This window comes from Callionymus lyra, chromosome 3 (genome assembly GCF_982586985.1).
Source record: "Callionymus lyra chromosome 3, fCalLyr1.hap1.1, whole genome shotgun sequence".
NCBI lineage: Eukaryota > Metazoa > Chordata > Actinopteri > Syngnathiformes > Callionymidae > Callionymus > Callionymus lyra.
Genome location: NC_141820.1, coordinates 22,861,943 through 22,880,344, shown reverse-complemented (window position 1 = coordinate 22,880,344; position 18,402 = coordinate 22,861,943). Strand labels below are relative to the sequence as shown.

The 18,402-nt window shown below is 40.7% G+C and overlaps 1 protein-coding gene across 1 annotated transcript; it reads right to left on the bottom strand.

Moving 5' to 3' along the window:
- Positions 1–69: 69 nt before the first annotated feature.
- On the bottom strand, positions 70–17,456 carry bmp8a (bone morphogenetic protein 8a). The gene is made up of 7 exons (XM_087787114.1): positions 16,694–17,456; positions 5,220–5,412; positions 4,988–5,136; positions 4,745–4,924; positions 3,835–3,914; positions 3,665–3,775; positions 70–3,608 (listed from the first exon to the last, which is right to left on the bottom strand). The coding sequence occupies exons 1-7, from the start codon at positions 17,175–17,177 to the stop codon at positions 3,459–3,461; spliced, it is 1,347 nt and encodes a 448-aa protein (XP_087643240.1). The 5' UTR covers positions 17,178–17,456; the 3' UTR covers positions 70–3,458.
- Positions 17,457–18,402: the final 946 nt, after the last annotated feature.

The following is an 18,402-nucleotide window of genomic DNA, read 5'->3' as shown; positions in this document are numbered from 1 at the left end:
TATGAGGTTTTTAATGGAATTTTAACTTCACCGAAATGTGCTTTGAGGATTCAATTTTAAGGACGGTAAATTAAAATGACCATGTTTCTTCAGTAGTGGCAGCAGCGTCCAGCAAGGTGGCGCTAACTGACTCACTCTGAAACTCCATCTACCATCATTACACGAGTTGGGAAATCTGCGCGATCCGGGAACGCATGCGCGGTGACACATTTCGATTCCTCGTTTTTACGGCAAGTAGATTTGGACAAAAATAAAGCGCGAAACACAATCTGGGAATTCAGCGATCCATTTGCGCATGCGCGTTGCATTGAAACACACAACTTTATTTAAATATCCAGAGACTTAGCGTGTCTTCAGTCTGAAAGCATCCATTTTATGGAAGATAAAAGGGAAATAATTAATCGTATTTATATCTACATTCTACTGGTAACAATCAAGATAACTATTGAGGTGTTCCAGGGAATGTTTTATAGTAAATGTACACAGACTCCATTGTTTGTTTTTCTGAAAAAACACATTTTTAATGCAAATACATGCAATACAAATGGATCGCTGATTATTTCCCGAATCGTGAACCGATAGCATCTTTGTTTAATTCATGTCTCTTGTTAAAAAAATGACTGTTTTGTGGGACATTCGTGTTTTTTATTTTTAATATCTATTTTATGAATAGTTACGAACCCCCCCCAAAAAAAACCGTTGCTTCATACGAACAGTTTTCTATAAGTATAACATATTTGGGGTCAAATTTGCCAAAAGAATGACCAGACTCATTGAAGAATTAAAACCGTCAGTCACGTGACTCCTCCCACTAAGATTTCCCTTGTTCGCACCTGTTTGATCAGTAACACCTGTCGTGTGAAGCTGCAGGTTCATGAACAGGTGAGTCTGTTTCTGAGGTTTAAACTTTGTCTTGGTTAAATGTAAATGACGCTAAGAAAAATATTTATTTCAAGTTTTTGCAAATAATTCTACTAAGTGTGTGATTTAAATAACGTTTTAATTAATTGTATTATGTTCAACGGAGTTAATTTTAAAGGCATAATGCAAACATTTCCAAATGTATTTTTTTCATTGCAAATGATTCAACTCTTGCTCCTTGGATGACTTTATGTCCCTGAAGAGTTAGTTATGTTTGCACCTTTTTCAACAGGTGCTCATGCTATCTTTGACCTGATCTACAGCAGAACCACACTTACTATGCTAAGGTTTGTTATTTGACTTGTAAAGCTAATGCTAAAAATGAATTGTGTTTATATTGGCTAATTTATAAAAAAAAAATTGCTAATGCTAACCTTCTCTACGTCAGATTGCAGCGTAACTTAAAATACATTTTTTTGTTAGCTTTATAAATACATTGGCTAAAATGTTTATTTTTTTCAGCGAGTGCTAATGCTAACTTTGACTTTCTCTCTAGCAGATCGATGCTAACGTGAGAAATCTAATTTACAAGCTAATGCTAAATTTCTTTCTCATTTCCAACATGTGAGTATTAGTTGAATATCCTGATAACTAACTAACGGTCCGTCCACTGGTGATAACATGAATTTTCTAGTGAGTGATGGTGACAAGTTAACTTTGACAATTGACTCTGTAGGTCTTGTGACCAGGAGTCCCTGACAACGGGTGTTTCGACGGTTGATAAACTTGTGTGGATAAGAAAGTTCGTATGGTCACCCATGGGTCGAACTTTAACACAAGGGTTTAAAATGTTTTATACATAAAGGTTTTTCTTTTTAAATACAAAAGTACAATAAATAGTTATACTTTTTACTACATACAGAAATGGTTGGAAATGGGTTTTATTTTCCAGCAAAAGTTTGAAATGTTTTTTTTACCAATGATTTGACAGTTTTATACACAAAGGTTCTCTTGAAATTCAAAGAAAGACAAATCTTTGCTTTTTACATTCAGAATAGTTAATGTTTTCTTGAACTGTTTATAATTCTAAAGGGTTTGAAATGTTTTCATTTTTCCAGCAATAGTTTGAAATGTTTTGTTTTTATTCACAAAGGTTTAATAACAATGGTTTCAAGTTTGACATGTCTACACAAGTTTTCTTTTTATACACAGAGGAACAAATCTTTAATTTTTTTTAAATGTTCTGTCAGCAAAGGTTTGTAATGTTTGAGGTGTTCACACTTTATCTACAAAAGTTTGACATGTTTTTTTTTATCCATGGTTTGACAAAGTTTATTGTTTAAATTCTGTGTACAAGGTGTTTAAATGTTTAACTTAATATGTTTATGGTTTGACATTTATAAATCCACACAAAGGTTGATATGTTTATCTCAAGGTTTGCATTTACTTGTTTTTTTTTGTTTTTTTTTCCCCCATCAAAGTGTTCAGAACCTGAGGCCTTCTTCATTCCTGGATTGAACGTTTCTCCTTTAAAGTAAAAATGACTCGTCTTGATTGACTAGTTTGGTCTCATTATAGGATTTAATTTTTTTCTAGTTTTTGGCCCAGGAAGTTAAGAAAACAATTGTGATGAGACTCTCCCCATCCATCTGACCTGCTCTGGATCATCCTGAGCAGAATCATCTGGTTTCATGACAAACATCTTAAACTCAACAGATTCCGAACATTTACAGGGTCAATAAAACTGAAACGTGTCACTTTAGATTTGCTTCATCAGCTCATGTTTATCTAAAGCACTTGAACTGAGACTTGATTCTACATGTGATCTGTGCAGGAACCATCAGGTGAATTTAAGCTGTTTGAACCATTCCGGGTCTACTGACATCAAGTCTGTCACGCTGCCCGAGTCAACTTCAACTAAAGCATTGAGGACTGTCTTCACAATCTGGAAAATCATCCACGATGCATGTGTTGCATTTTATATAATATATATAGCTAAGAATGTATTTTCTCATTGAGTCTCAAAACATTGATTTAATGAAAGATGAGAAATGAATGTGAGTCTGTATATTTACTCTTCGTGGAAACACGACAATTTATTGTCAACTGGGAACTTCCAAATAAACCACAGTTCCTCCCCGATCTTGATTGTAACCAGTAGAATGTATAGACGTGGTTAATTATTTTCCTCTTTTATATATGGATGCTTTGAGACTGAAGAGACATTGTTGCCGGCTATTTAAATAAAGTTGTGTATTTTGAACGCAGCGCAAATGGAATCGCTGCTTTCCCAGATCGTGTTCCACGCTGTTTTTGTACTAATCTGGTTGCCGTAAAAACATGGCTCGAGATGTCACTGCGCATGCGTATCCAAATCATGCACTGACAAGGGGGCGCTCGTACAGTTATCTGCATCAAGAAATGTGACCAACAGGGGGCGACATTTCAGAGTTTCTCATGGTTTCCTTGCATCAAAAGTTAGTTTGTGTGCATAAAAACAAAATCTTTATTAAAAATAAATATGCTGTGTATGTTTGTGTCCAGCTGTGAATTAGCAGGTGAAGAACCTCCAGGTTCAGAATCAAGTTCTTGGATGCTCATAGACAGCCACAGTTCTTGACCACCATGTTGCGATGCTTCTTCAGGATGACGTTGTTGTTGTCGTCATAGAAGAGGACAGAGATGGGGCTGAGCTTGGTGGGTGCGCAACATGCCTTCGGCACCTCGTCTGGCTTCAGGAGGTGGACCTGAGGAGAGGGAGAGTCAGGGCTCGGGTGCGTGTTGGACTGAGGATGGTACTGACCACTTGCTGGATGAGGGCGTGGTTTGTGGCGTTCATGCAGGAGCCCAGAGGGTAGAAACACTCGCCGTCACAGTAGTAGGCCGAGTACCCGGCGGGGGCCAAAACCCAGTCCTGCAGAATGGTTGAGTCGGTCAAGGATGCTGGTTCTAAAACGGTTGTCTACGACTGACCTTCCAGCCCAGGTCACTGAAGCTGACGTAGAGCTCGTGTTTTCTGCACGGCTGACCTCCACTGTTGGCCGGACTGCGATCTGAAGGACACACACTTTCAGAGGTTAGCTTGACTTGTTGTATTTCAGGCCAGTGTGTAAGTAAAACACTGATCCACTAACTAATCATTATGACATTTCGTCCTAACTATTTTGATTCTTTTCATTTCATCTTGAGTGTTACTCCTCTCTGCTACTTATAACAACTGAAATATTAAATCTAATATTTAGGCCTTGAATTCAAAAAAAAAAAAAATTGCCTACAGATCCTTGGACAGGATAATCACCACTTGAATACAAGTATTTAGACATTTAAAATGTATCTAAAACATTTTTTAATGTGTGAGAAGAAAATTCTCAACTAAATTCAGCAACAAGTTTCAAACAGGACAAGAGTTGAAAATCAAATGTAGCAATTTAGTGTAAAGTTCTTAGACGGCATATTTCATAGACTATAAACGCAAACATAACTATGAACATAATTAACTAATACTTGAATTACCTTAAATGTTTTCTTTTAACAAGAACTATGAAGTAAACTGATTTACAGAGATGTAACTTAAAGAATATGTTTTGAACGGTGGGAAGATGTTTGCTAATTTCCAATTGAAGAATCTCAACTTTGTTTCAAGTTTTCTCAGCACATTATGATTCATTTATTTCAGATATTTTTGTAAGCCTCTCACACTAGACTTCTCATAAAGGTCTCTGTGTAATATGTTTGGACCGTATATAACAAGTCTCCTGTTAGCTGAGAAACTGACCAGTGACCTTCAAGATGATACAAAGGTTGCTCTAAGAGTATCTTACAGATGCATTAGTTCTGGGATGGCAGCGGTGACGGAGGACTTGACATTGATCCTGGACTTAACTGTGAATGCTGGGCACCGGGAGGTCATATTTGGGTTTTCTTCTTCGTGGATGTGTCTTGACGGCACGAGGCGGTCGACATGGAATCTGGCTCTCCCTGAAGAAGGTGACCATGAAGGGTTGTTTGGAGCGAGGTCCCCTGCGACCCACCAGCCCGATCCAGCCGGCAGACAGGGATCGATCTGGTAGAAGCCAAAGGTCAAGACAACATGGTTGACATGCAGGTGATGAAGATGGTCACTCACCCTCCTCGGTTTCTACGTAGAGACGGAGCCCCAGGTTGCTGCGTGGATGAAGGAGCCAGTGGTTTGATGCAGATGTGACGTCGAAGGCCAACCAGCCCTCCTGCCCCGCAGGAACTGATTGCATGTCAAGTAGAACCAGCTCCGGTTCTCTAAAGACCACAGACGCTATGAGTACTTGACATGAGGCTGGAGGAACATCTGAGGTCCACAAAGAAGAAGAAATTGACCTGACCTGAGTCTGTTGTCTCTCTTGATCTCGTAGACGGAGATGTGCAGGGTTCGGTTGGCTCTCTGTCCAAAGGTCAGAGTCTTGTAGATGCGAAACTCTGCGGCCGTCACCGTCTCTCCCTGAGGCAGGGGCGTCAGGTCAAAGCGAAACTCCTTCCAATAGGGACGAGGCTGCAGAAGGTCTCGTTCCTGCTCCACTGAAGACACACGATCAATTTAGAGAACATGTAGACATCATCAAACTTCTCATCATGTGACCACGGATATCAATGGAAACACAAAATAGCGGTAGCATTACAACATTAACATCACAGCATTAGCATCACAACAGTAACATCACAGGACTAGCATCACAACAGTAACATCACAACAATATATCACAACACTAGCATCACAACAATATATCACAGCACTAACATCACAGCACTTACATCACAGCACTAGCACCACAACAATATATCACAGCACTAGCATCACAACAATATATCACAGCACTAGCATCACAACAATATATCACAGCACTAGTATCAAAACACATACATCAAAGCACTAGCATCACAGCACATACATCACAGCACTAGCACCACAACAATATATCACAACACTAGCATCACAACAATATATCACAGCACATACATAACAGCACTAGCATCACAACAATATATCACAGCACTAGCACCAAAACACATACATCAAAGCACTAGGATCACAGCACATACCTCACAGCACTAGCATCAAAGCACATACATCGCAGCACTAGCATCACAACAATATATCACAGCACTAGCATCACAACAATATATCACAGCACTAGCATCACAACAATATATCACAGCACTAACATCACAACACATACATCACAGCACTAGCATCAAAACACATACATCAAAGCACTAGCATCACAGCACATACCTCACAGCACTAGCATCACAACAATATATCACAGCACTAGCATCAAAACACATACATCAAAGCACTAGCATCACAGCACATACCTCACAGCACTAGCATCACAACAATATATCACAGCACTAGCATCACAACAATATATCACAGCACTAACATCACAGCATTACATCACAGCACTAGCATCACAACAATATATCACAACACTAGCATCACAACAATATATCACAGCACTAACATCACAGCACATACATCACAGCACTAGCATCACAACAATATATCACAACACTAGCATCACAACAATATATCACAGCACTAACATCACAGCATTACATCACAGCACTAGCACCGCAACAATATATCACAACACTAGCATCACAACAATATATCACAGCACTAACATCACAGCATTACATCACAGCACTAGCACCGCAACAATATATCACAACACTAGCATCACAACAATATATCACAGCACATACATAACAGCACTAGCATCAAAACACATACATCAAAGCACTAGGATCACAGCACATACCTCACAGCACTAGCATCACAACAATATATCACAGCACTAGCATCACAACAATATATCACAGCACTAACATCACAGCACATACATCACAGCACTAGCATCACAACAATATATCACAACACTAGCATCACAACAATATATCACAGCACTAACATCACAGCATTACATCACAGCACTAGCACCGCAACAATATATCACAACACTAGCATCACAACAATATATCACAGCACTAGCATCAAAACACATACATCAAAGCACTAGGATCACAGCACATACCTCACAGCACTAGCATCAAAGCACATACATCGCAGCACAAGCATCACAACAATATATCACAGCACTAGCATCACAACAATATATCACAGCACTAGCATCACAACAATATATCACAGCACTAGCATCAAAACACATACATCACAGCACTAACATCACAGCACATACATCACAGCACTAGCACCACAACAATATATCACAACACTAGCATCACAACAATATATCACAGCACATACATAACAGCACTAGCATCACAACAATATATCACAGCACTAGCATCAAAACACATACATCAAAGCACTAGCATCACAGCACATACATCACAGCACTAGCATCACAACAATATATCACAGCACTAGCATCACAACAATATATCACAGCACTAGCATCACAACAATATATCACAGCACTAGCATCAAAACACATACATCACAGCACTAACATCACAGCACATACATCACAGCACTAGCATCACAACAATATATCACAGCACTAGCATCACAACAATATATCACAGCACTAACATCACAGCACATACATCACAGCACTAGCATCACAACAATATATCACAGCACTAACATCACAGCACATACATCACAGCACTAGCACCACAACAATATATCACAACACTAGCATCACAACAATATATCACAGCACATACATAACAGCACTAGCATCAAAACACATACATCAAAGCACTAGCATCACAGCACATACATCACAGCACTAGCATCAAAGCACATACATCACAGCACTAGCATCAAAGCACATACATCACAGCACTAGCATCACAACACTAGCATCACAACAATATATCACAGCACTAGCATCACAGCACATACATCACAGCACTAGCATCACAACAATATATCACAGCACTAGCATCACAGCACATACATCACAGCAATATATCACAACAATATATCACAGCACTAGCATCACAACAATATATCACAGCACTAGCATCAAAACAATATATCACAGCACTAGCGTCACAGCACTAGCATTACAGCACTAGCATCACAACAATATAACACAGTACTAGCATCACAGAAATATAGCACAGCACTAGCATCACAGCACATACATCACAGTACTAGCATCACAACAATATATTACAGCGCTAGCTTCACAACAATATATCACAGCACTAGCATCACAACAATATATCACAGCACTAGCATCACAACAATATATCACAGCACTAGCATCACAGCACATACATCACAGCACTAGCATCACAACAATATATCACAGCACTAGCATCACAGCACATACATCACAGCACTAGCATCACAACAATATATCACAGCACTAGCATCACAACAATATATCACAGCACTAGCATCACAACAATATATCACAGCACTAGCATCACAGCACTAGCATCACAACAATATATCACAGCACTAGCATCACAGCACATACATCACAGCACTAGCATCACAACAATATATCACAGCACTAGCATCACAGCAATATATCACAACAATATATCACAGCACTAGCATCACAACAATATATCACAGCACTAGCATCAAAACAATATATCACAGCACTAGCGTCACAGCACTAGCATTACAGCACTAGCATCACAACAATATAACACAGTACTTGCATCACAGAAATATAGCACAGCACTAGCATCACAGCACATACATCACAGTACTAGCATCACAACAATATATTACAGCGCTAGCTTCACAACAATATATCACAGCACTAGCATCACAACAATATATCACAGCACTAGCATCACAACAATATAACACAGCACTAGCATCACAGCACATACATCACAGCACTAGCATCACAACAATATATCACAGCACTAGCATCACAGCACATACATCACAGCACTAGCATCACAACAATATATCACAGCACTAGCATCACAACAATATATCACAGCACTAGCATCACAGCACTAGCATTACAGCACTAGCATCACAACAATATAGCACAGCACTGGCATCACAACAATATAGCGCAGCACTAGCATCACAGCACATACAACACAGTACTAGCATCACAACAATATATCACAGCACATACATAACAACACTAGCATCACAACAATATATCACAGCACTAGCATCACAGCACTAGCACCACAACAATATATCAAAGCACCAGCATCACAACAATATATCACAGCACATACATAACAGCACTAGCATCACAACAATATATCACAGCACTAGCATTACAGCACTAGCACCACAACAATATATCAAAGCACTAGCATCACAACAATATATCACAACAGCAGCATCACAACAATATATCACAGCACTAGCATCACAACAATAATTCACAGCACTAGCATCACAGCACATACATCACAGCACTAGCATCACAACAATATATCACAGCACTAGCATCACAGCACTAGCATCACAACAATATGTCACAGCACTAGCATCACAGCACTAGCATCACAACAATATATCACAGCACTAGCATCAAAGCAAACACATCACAGCACTAGCATCACAGCACATACATCACAGCACTAGCATCACAGCACTAGCATCACAACAATATATCACAGCACTAGCATCACAGCACATACATCACAGCACTGGCATCACAACAATATATCACAGCACTAGCATCACAGCAAATACATCACAGCACTAGCATCACAACAATATATTACAGCACTAGCATCACAACAATATATCACAGCACTAGCATCACAGCACTAGCATCACAACAATATATCACAGCACTAGCATCACAGCACTAGCATCACAACAATATATCACAGCACTAGCATCACAGCACTAGCATCACAGCACATACATCACAGCACATACATCACAGCATTAGCATAAGCATTAGCATTACAGCACTAGCACAAGCATTAGCATTACAGCACTAACATTGCAGCACTAGCACAAGCATTAGTATCACAGCACTAGCATCACAGCAATACCATTACAGCACTAACATCAAAGCACTAGTATCAGAGCAATAGCATCACAGTACATACATCACAGCACTAGCATCACAGCAAATACCTCACAGCACTGGCACCAAAGCACATACATCACAGCACTAGCATCCCAACAATATATCACAGCGCTAGCATCACAACAATATATCACAGCACTAGCATCACAGCACATACATCACAGCACTAGCATCACAACAATATATCACATCACTAGCATTACAGCACATACATAACAGCACTAGCATCACAACAATATATTACAGCACTAGCATCACAACAATATATCACAGCACTAGCATCACAACAATATATCACAGCACTAGCATCACAACAATATATCACAGCACTAGCATCACAGCACATACATCACAGCACTAGCATCACAGCACATACATCACAGCACTAGCATCACAGCACTAGCATCACAACAATATATCACAGCACTAGCATCACAGCACATACATCACAGCACTAGCATCACAACAATATATCACAGCACTAGCATCACAACAATATATCACAGCACTAGCATCACAACAATATATCACAGCACTAGCATCACAGCACATACATCACAACACTAGCATCACAACAATATATCATAGCACTAGCATCACAGCACATACATCACAGCACCAGCATCACAATAATATATCACAGCACTAGCATCACAACAATATATCACAGCACTAGCATCACAGCACTAGCATCACAGCACTAGCGTCACAGCACATACATCACAGCACTAGCATCACAACACATACATCACAGCACTAGCATCACAACAATATATTACAGCACTAGCATCACAACAATATATCACAGCACTAGCATCACAGCACTAGCATCACAACAATATATCACAGCACTAGCATCACGGCACTAGCATCACAACAATATATCACAGCACTAGCATCACAGCACATACATCACAGCATTAGCATAAGCATTAGCATTACAGCACTAGCACAAGCATTAGCATTACAGCATTAACATTGCAGCACTAGCACAAGCATTAGTATCACAGCACTAGCATCACAACAATATATCACAGCACTAGCATCACAGCACATACATCACAGCACTAGCATCACAACAATATATCACAGCACTAGCATAACAACAATATATCACAGCACTAGCATCACAACAATATATCACAGCACTAGCATCACAGCACATACATCACAACACTAGCATCACAACAATATATCATAGCACTAGCATCACAGCACATACATCACAGCACCAGCATCACAATAATATATCACAGCACTAGCATCACAACAATATATCACAGCACTAGCATCACAGCACTAGCGTCACAGCACATACATCACAGCACTAGCATCACAACACATACATCACAGCACTAGCATCACAACAATATATTACAGCACTAGCATCACAACAATATATCACAGCACTAGCATCACAGCACTAGCATCACAACAATATATCACAGCACTAGCATCACAGCACTAGCATCACAACAATATATCACAGCACTAGCATCACAGCACATACATCACAGCATTAGCATAAGCATTAGCATTACAGCACTAGCACAAGCATTAGCATTACAGCATTAACATTGCAGCACTAGCACAAGCATTAGTATCACAGCACTAGCATAACAGCAATAGCATTACAGCACTAACATCAAAGCACTAGTATCAGAGCAATAGCATCACAGTACATACATCACAGCACTAGCATCACAGCAAATACCTCACAGCACTAGCACCAAAGCACATACATCACAGCACTAGCATCCCAACAATATATCACAGCGCTAGCATCACAACAATATATCACAGCACTAGCATCACAACAATATATCACAGCATTAGCATCACAACAATATATCACAGCACTAGCATCACAACAATATATCACAGCACTAGCATCACAACAATATATCACAGCACTAGCATCACAACAATATATCACAGCACTAGCATCACAACAATATATCACAGCACTAGCATCACAACAATATATCACAGCACTAGCATCACAACAATATATCACAGCACTAGCATCACAACAATATATCACAGCACTAGCATCACAACAATATATCACAGCACTAGCATCACAGCACATACATCACAGCACCAGCATCACAATAATATATCACAGAACTAGCATCACAGCACTAGCATCACAATAATATATCACAGCACTAGCATCACAACAATATATCACAGCACATACATCACAGCACTAGCATCACAACAATATATCACAGCACTAGCATCACAACAATATATCACAGCACATACATCACAGCACTAGCGTCACAGCACATACATCACAGCACTAGCATCACAATAAAATATATCACAGAACTAGTATCACAGCACTAGCATCACAATAATATATCACAGCACTAGCATCACAGCACTAGCATCACAACAATATATCACAGCACTAGCATCACAGCACTAGTATCACAGCACTAGTATCACAGCACTAGCATCACAAGAATATATCACAGCACTAGCATCATAGCGCTAGCATTAATATTAGAGCACTAGCATAACAACACTGGTATTATCATTACACCACAAGCACCACAGCAGTAGTACCACATCACTAACATTAGCAACACATCATTATGAAGTGGTGAGTAAAACACACCACTTGAAAAAATAAAAACAAATAAAAACATTATAGTTAATGAAGTCCAATTTGGAGAATCAATCAACGACAAATGTAGCTCAAAGTATGAGGTGGTAAAAGGTGGTTGGATGTGGAAACTTGTGAAACAAACATCATGGACAAAAAACATGGATGTATGAAGAAAAACCCAAACAATATTGCAACTGCAGTACAAAAAAAATACTTGTTAGAACTAAAATAAAAATATTTCACTCTGACGTGGGGTCATCCAACTAAGACTTCCAACAATTTAATAATTAATAAATATAAATAAACCTCTTGGTCACGTTGTCCTTGAAATCATTTTTAAGAATGAATCTATCATTGTTGACTGACTTTGTCTTCTTCATTTCATCAGCTTGTGGAAATCTAAACATGCTGAACGTTTTTATAAACCGCTCAAACCAGGACATCCCTTGATGTGAAGACACACACACACACACACACACACACACACACACACACACACACACACACACACACACACACAGTAATTAGAGACACTTAGTTCCCTCCACCACTGCAGCTGCACACACTCACCACTAATTGAAGCTCTACCTGGTATTTTTAGCGTCGCTCCTCCGCATCACTATTTTTATTTCACTTTGGTCCACATATTTTTCCTCGAGTGTCACTGAGGCTTTTAATTCCAACCAGCTGTGCGTTCCCACTGACACACACACACACACAAACACACACAGCACTTAAGTTGATCTGGGCAATAATTCAAAAGGTCAACGTTGCATCGTCATGGCAACAAGTTCAAAGTTGATTATTTATTTTATTTTTATTTATTCATTTTCTTGAATGTCTTATTTAATGTTCTTTCTACCGTCTTCATGTTTTGCATCGTGGGTCTGAGAGGACTACAATTTAATTGATGCTCTATGTCTTGATACATGTATATTTGACAATTAAAGAACAATGCTATGTATCAAATCGCATACTTCTCTTAGTATACTAGAAGTTAGTATGCATCAGGATAGTGTGCAAACTAACTAGTACGAAAATTCTCCACAGATGTATGTAAGTATGTCTCATATCAAACTCTGCTGCTACGCACTAACAGGAAATGACGCGACAGCTTCTTCTTCTACTTCTATTTAACGATGTTTCAACCAGCTGTTGAACGCTATCGACGACACCTGCTGGCAGCACGTTTTGCAAGTTTGGAAAAAGAAATAAAGAAAAAATATGAGAATCAAAATATTTGTGAGATATTTAGGCTGGTATCAGCAGAGAAGACGTGTCATGTACCTGTAAGTATATACATATATATGCATTTATATATGATGTAACTTCCCTTTAAAACGTCATTAAGATGGCGGCCGTTTATGGTTGTTAGTGTCCATCGAACCATACTCAGTTTTGTGGGCGTTTTAGTACGCCAATTTAGTGTGCATGGTACACTAAATTTCACATACTAAGAATTGAGACGCACTTGTGCACTAAAAACACTAACTTTGAGTACGATAGTATGCGATTTGAGACACAGCACTTGACTTGACCTTACAAACGCTGCTGCCCCCTCTCTTCCTGCAGCTGAACTGCAGTGTGAGTTATCATCAGTGACACATATTCATATATCAGTGTCCACGACAGACGTTCAGCAGCGGCATCTTCACATTAGGGTCAGGTGGGGCCCCACAGATGACGCTGTACATCACTATGAAGGCTAAACATAATTGTGGAGATCATTTGTCTCATCATAGGGTAATAAAATAAATTAAAAAACGTGGTTATAATCATAATCCTCTGAAGGCTTTGCTTTCACACACATGAAAGATTCTTTCAGCACCTGTTTAAACACAGAACTGCTAGAACTGTGAATAGTGCACATGTCCATGACTGCTCTCCCGTCAGGGGCCATTATTTCTAGACCACAGCTGATCAAAATATCGGCATGACACAGAAAAACAGTTTTTTTTGGATGTAGCAAGTTCATTTTTATTTAAATACAATTGTGAACCAACATAACTTGTTGTCATCCGTCATGTCGTCCATGTTAAAACTAAATCAACGATGTGGATTCTTCGATAAAGGCTTCTCCACAGGAGCAAGAAGAGAAATTAATCAAATAGTAACATTGAAGTGTGACAAGAGGGAGATTGACAAGTTTGCTCAGATGAAAGATGGTCATGCGTCCATTGTATTCAAGAGACGAACAACTCTAGTGATTGGAATATTTTAAAAGTTGTATTATAAATTATGAAAAATGTTGATATGTTCGTGAATCGCAGTGCCTCACAGTCGTCATGATAAAAAAGGGGGCGCAATGTGAACTTATGATTTCTCTTGTTATTTTTATAGACAATCTTATTGACAGAGTGGTTGAAGCACCCTAATTGAAATTGTAAAAAATAACTTTACTGAAGGTCAACTTAAATAATGCTACACAGATCTCTATACTTTAATTTGTTTACATTAGATTTACATTAATTAGACACACGTTTTCTATGCAATTCTAAATAAGAAACGTTCTTTGTAGGACGTTTGTGTTTGTGTGTCATTAAAGAGGAATGTTGATATGAAGCTCTGTTGCTGGTGAAGGATTATTGAAATAAATTTTCACTTCTTTAAATTGTAAATCTAACTCCAGAAGAGCCAGTGCATCTCCAGCCAAGAACCTCCTGAGCCTCACTCACCTCCTCACTGTTCGCACCTACTCTGCTGTGGTCAGTGAGCAAGATGCTCCAGTAGGGGGCGCAGTAGCTAACTCCACGCGTGGCAGCTGATCATAGTTTAGGAAGGTGTACAGACTAAATGAGAGACTCGCACTCGCGACCGTAAACCTCCTCAGCCTGTTTAATGACGTCAGGACCTGGACTCTGTTGACGGATAAATTTGAGGCTCAGAAGCTCCAACAAACACAGCTGAGCTGCAGAGACGAGCGGAAGGAAGTTGTTTACAGTGAAGGATTAACATCAGTCTGCACTTCAAGAGATGCTGCCACGCCCTCAGAGAAACATGGATGTCATAGAAATTACTTAAGATGATTTATTGTTAAAGCTCTCACACACATTGAGTGTGTAAACTGACTTTACATCTTAATAAATGAAATAAATCAACGGTTCACTATTTTAAATCTCAACTAATGTGTAGATTTAAGTGCGTCTTAAACAGATGTTGGACTCTATTGTATCATCAGTATGTTTGTTTGTACAAAACACTATTTTTATTGAAATATTTACATTAGAAAATGTGCTTAAGCCCCGTCCACTGAAAATACTGTTTGTCTGGAGATGAAATCTTGTTCAAAATAACCACACCCACTCTGTTGTGATTGGTCAAGCATTAAGATTTGTCATGCAGTGTCATCAATCCCAGAAGTCTCCACCTCCAAGACACTTATTATTACTCTAAAATCTCAGCAAACAAGAGGTTATGAGAGCGGAGTCCATTATGATGTCATAATGGCATCACTCCTCCTCCAGCCAGCTGTAATTACGCCCGCTTTGTTTATACAACGAGTCCTTTGGAGGTTGAGACCTCTGGGTTATGATGAAGTGCAGTGACAAACCTCAACGCTTGACCAATCACAGCAGAGTGGGTGTGGTTATGGTAAACAAGATGTAATCTCCAGAAGTTTTCAGTGGGCGGAGCCTAAGATCATTTTGTAATGTAAATATTTAAATAAAAAGAGAGTTTTGTACAAACAGACACTGATAATACAATAGAATCCAACATCTATTTAAGACACACTTAAATCAACACAATTAGTTGACCTTTATGTCACATTAATAATGAGATAAAATACTTCCTATAGAAAAAAAAGATGAACCATTTTGTGTCATTTAATTTTTGCTGAGGTCAAATAAAAAACCCACTGTTATCAGAGATTTAAAGACTTGAGGAACAATGTTTTAACTTTCACCTGGTTCAAGAACTGGCACGCTGCGTCGCAGCCTACTCCCATCAGTGAGTGAACGTCTAAAATTTAAGTTGCTTTGGAGAAGAGTGTCTGCCAGCTACACAAATGTAAAGCCAACATCTCTCCGTGTCTGCTGCACCTTCCAGAATCCAAAGCACAAAAAGCCTTGGACCAGTATTCTTTAGAGACCAGCTGAGACCCTCAGGTGTTTGCTACGAGATATTGTGGATTTGTAACGTGGTTCCCCTCGCAGTGTGGACTCACCCAGGTTCACGAAGCTCATCACCGTGTCGGCCTCGCTCACCACCGTGCCCAGCAGCGGCGCATGAGTGCTGAGCGTCGGCAGCGCGGCGTGGTGGACGTGGGCGAGTCGCTGCACCCCTCGGAACCTGACGGCGCCGGGTGCGAAGATCTCGTTGCCCTCGTCCTCCCCGTCCACCGACATGGCGTGGTACAGGTCCAGCATGAAGAGCGGCGCCGAGGAGGGCGGTCTGAGCGGCGGGTGCGGTCTCGGTCTCCCTGGAAGACCCAAGATGGACAGTATCTCCTTCTGCATCTCCTTCTTCTCGCGGCCGCTGAGCCTCCTGAAGCTGGAGTGGACCAGCGCCTCGGCCTGGTGGCTCCACAGGGAGAGGGACAGCAAGAGGAGCATCAGCAACACCAGGGTCCTGGACAAGAGTCTGGAGGGTCCACTGGGCGCCCAGCACTGCGTCCTCCTGTAGGACAGACTCTGGATGAAGGAGGTCATCTCGGTTCCGATCAGCGGTGGATGATTTCAGCTTCTGGTCGTCTTCGGCTCCACAGAAGGATCTCGAAGTCCCTTCCCAGAACCAGGACCACGTCTCAGTCGATCACAGTCCACCAACCATACTTGTGAGAGACACGGGGGGGTGCTGAGAGGTGCCACTGGGTCCTGATCCGTCCACGGCTTCGGTACCAGGTCAGCAGTTACAGTCCCAGTTGGTTCTGAAGACTTTCCTTCAGGAGCAGCGACACGGAGTGTTTGGGCGGTTGTGGTTCTGAACCTCCAGGGAGTTCCCTCCCAGAGTCGCACTCCTTTCATGTTAGTGAACTTCTCTCCCCCGCTCCGGTCTCCTCACCCCTCCCAGCAACCAATCTCTCTCTCTCTCCTCCCTCTATCTTCCTCTCATGACTGACTCTTTTCACCACCAGTCCAGGTTCACTGTGGGACCTCCACGTGCTCTTCTGGGTCTTCTTGACGTTCCTCTTTAAATCCTGCAGGATTGGACAAACTTACCAACTGACGTTTAATTTACTTCAAATGTTGTTGTTTGTCCAAAAGAATAAAAGGATAAGTTTGTGCTCGACCTGTTATCATGTCGAGACCTCGAGTGAAGAATCTGGTCAAGAATCTTGTCACCTGTCAGTGGTCATAATGTTATTGCTGACCCCTCGACAAACGTGGGTCGGCTCCTGTAACGACCGCTACCGTTTTGTCCTCCGGACGCTCCAGACCAGAACCTCAGAGAAGCGGCAGATGTGCGGAGAAAAGAAAACAAAGCGGGCCGAGCGTTAATTCCTGGCATTCGGGGACTCGCCCTTTCGGGCCAGGGCAGAGGGAGCAGCGGTCACTTCGGTTTGGGTCAGCGTTTTTTCGTGCCTTCCAGAGTGACCGCGAGCACCAGAGGCCTTTGAAGGAGAGCAAACACAAACTTGAGTCACCTCTTCCTTTCACAGCCTTTTTTTTTCACTCTGGCGCTCGCACTTGACCGAGGAGCAGCGGAATCTTCTCGGCTCGGAAAATAATGATTTGTTAGCTGCTCCGCGGCTCAGTGAGCGCGACCGCAGCCACGACACGGACAAGAGCGTAGATACACTTCCTGTGACAAACGTTCTTCACCTCCAGTCGCCACAAACCGTGGCTTCATGGAGACACAACACTGAGCGAGCACTGGGGTGGACTGGCTAAGCTAGCAGGTTAGCATTAGCGTTACAATAAAGTTGGAAAAAAA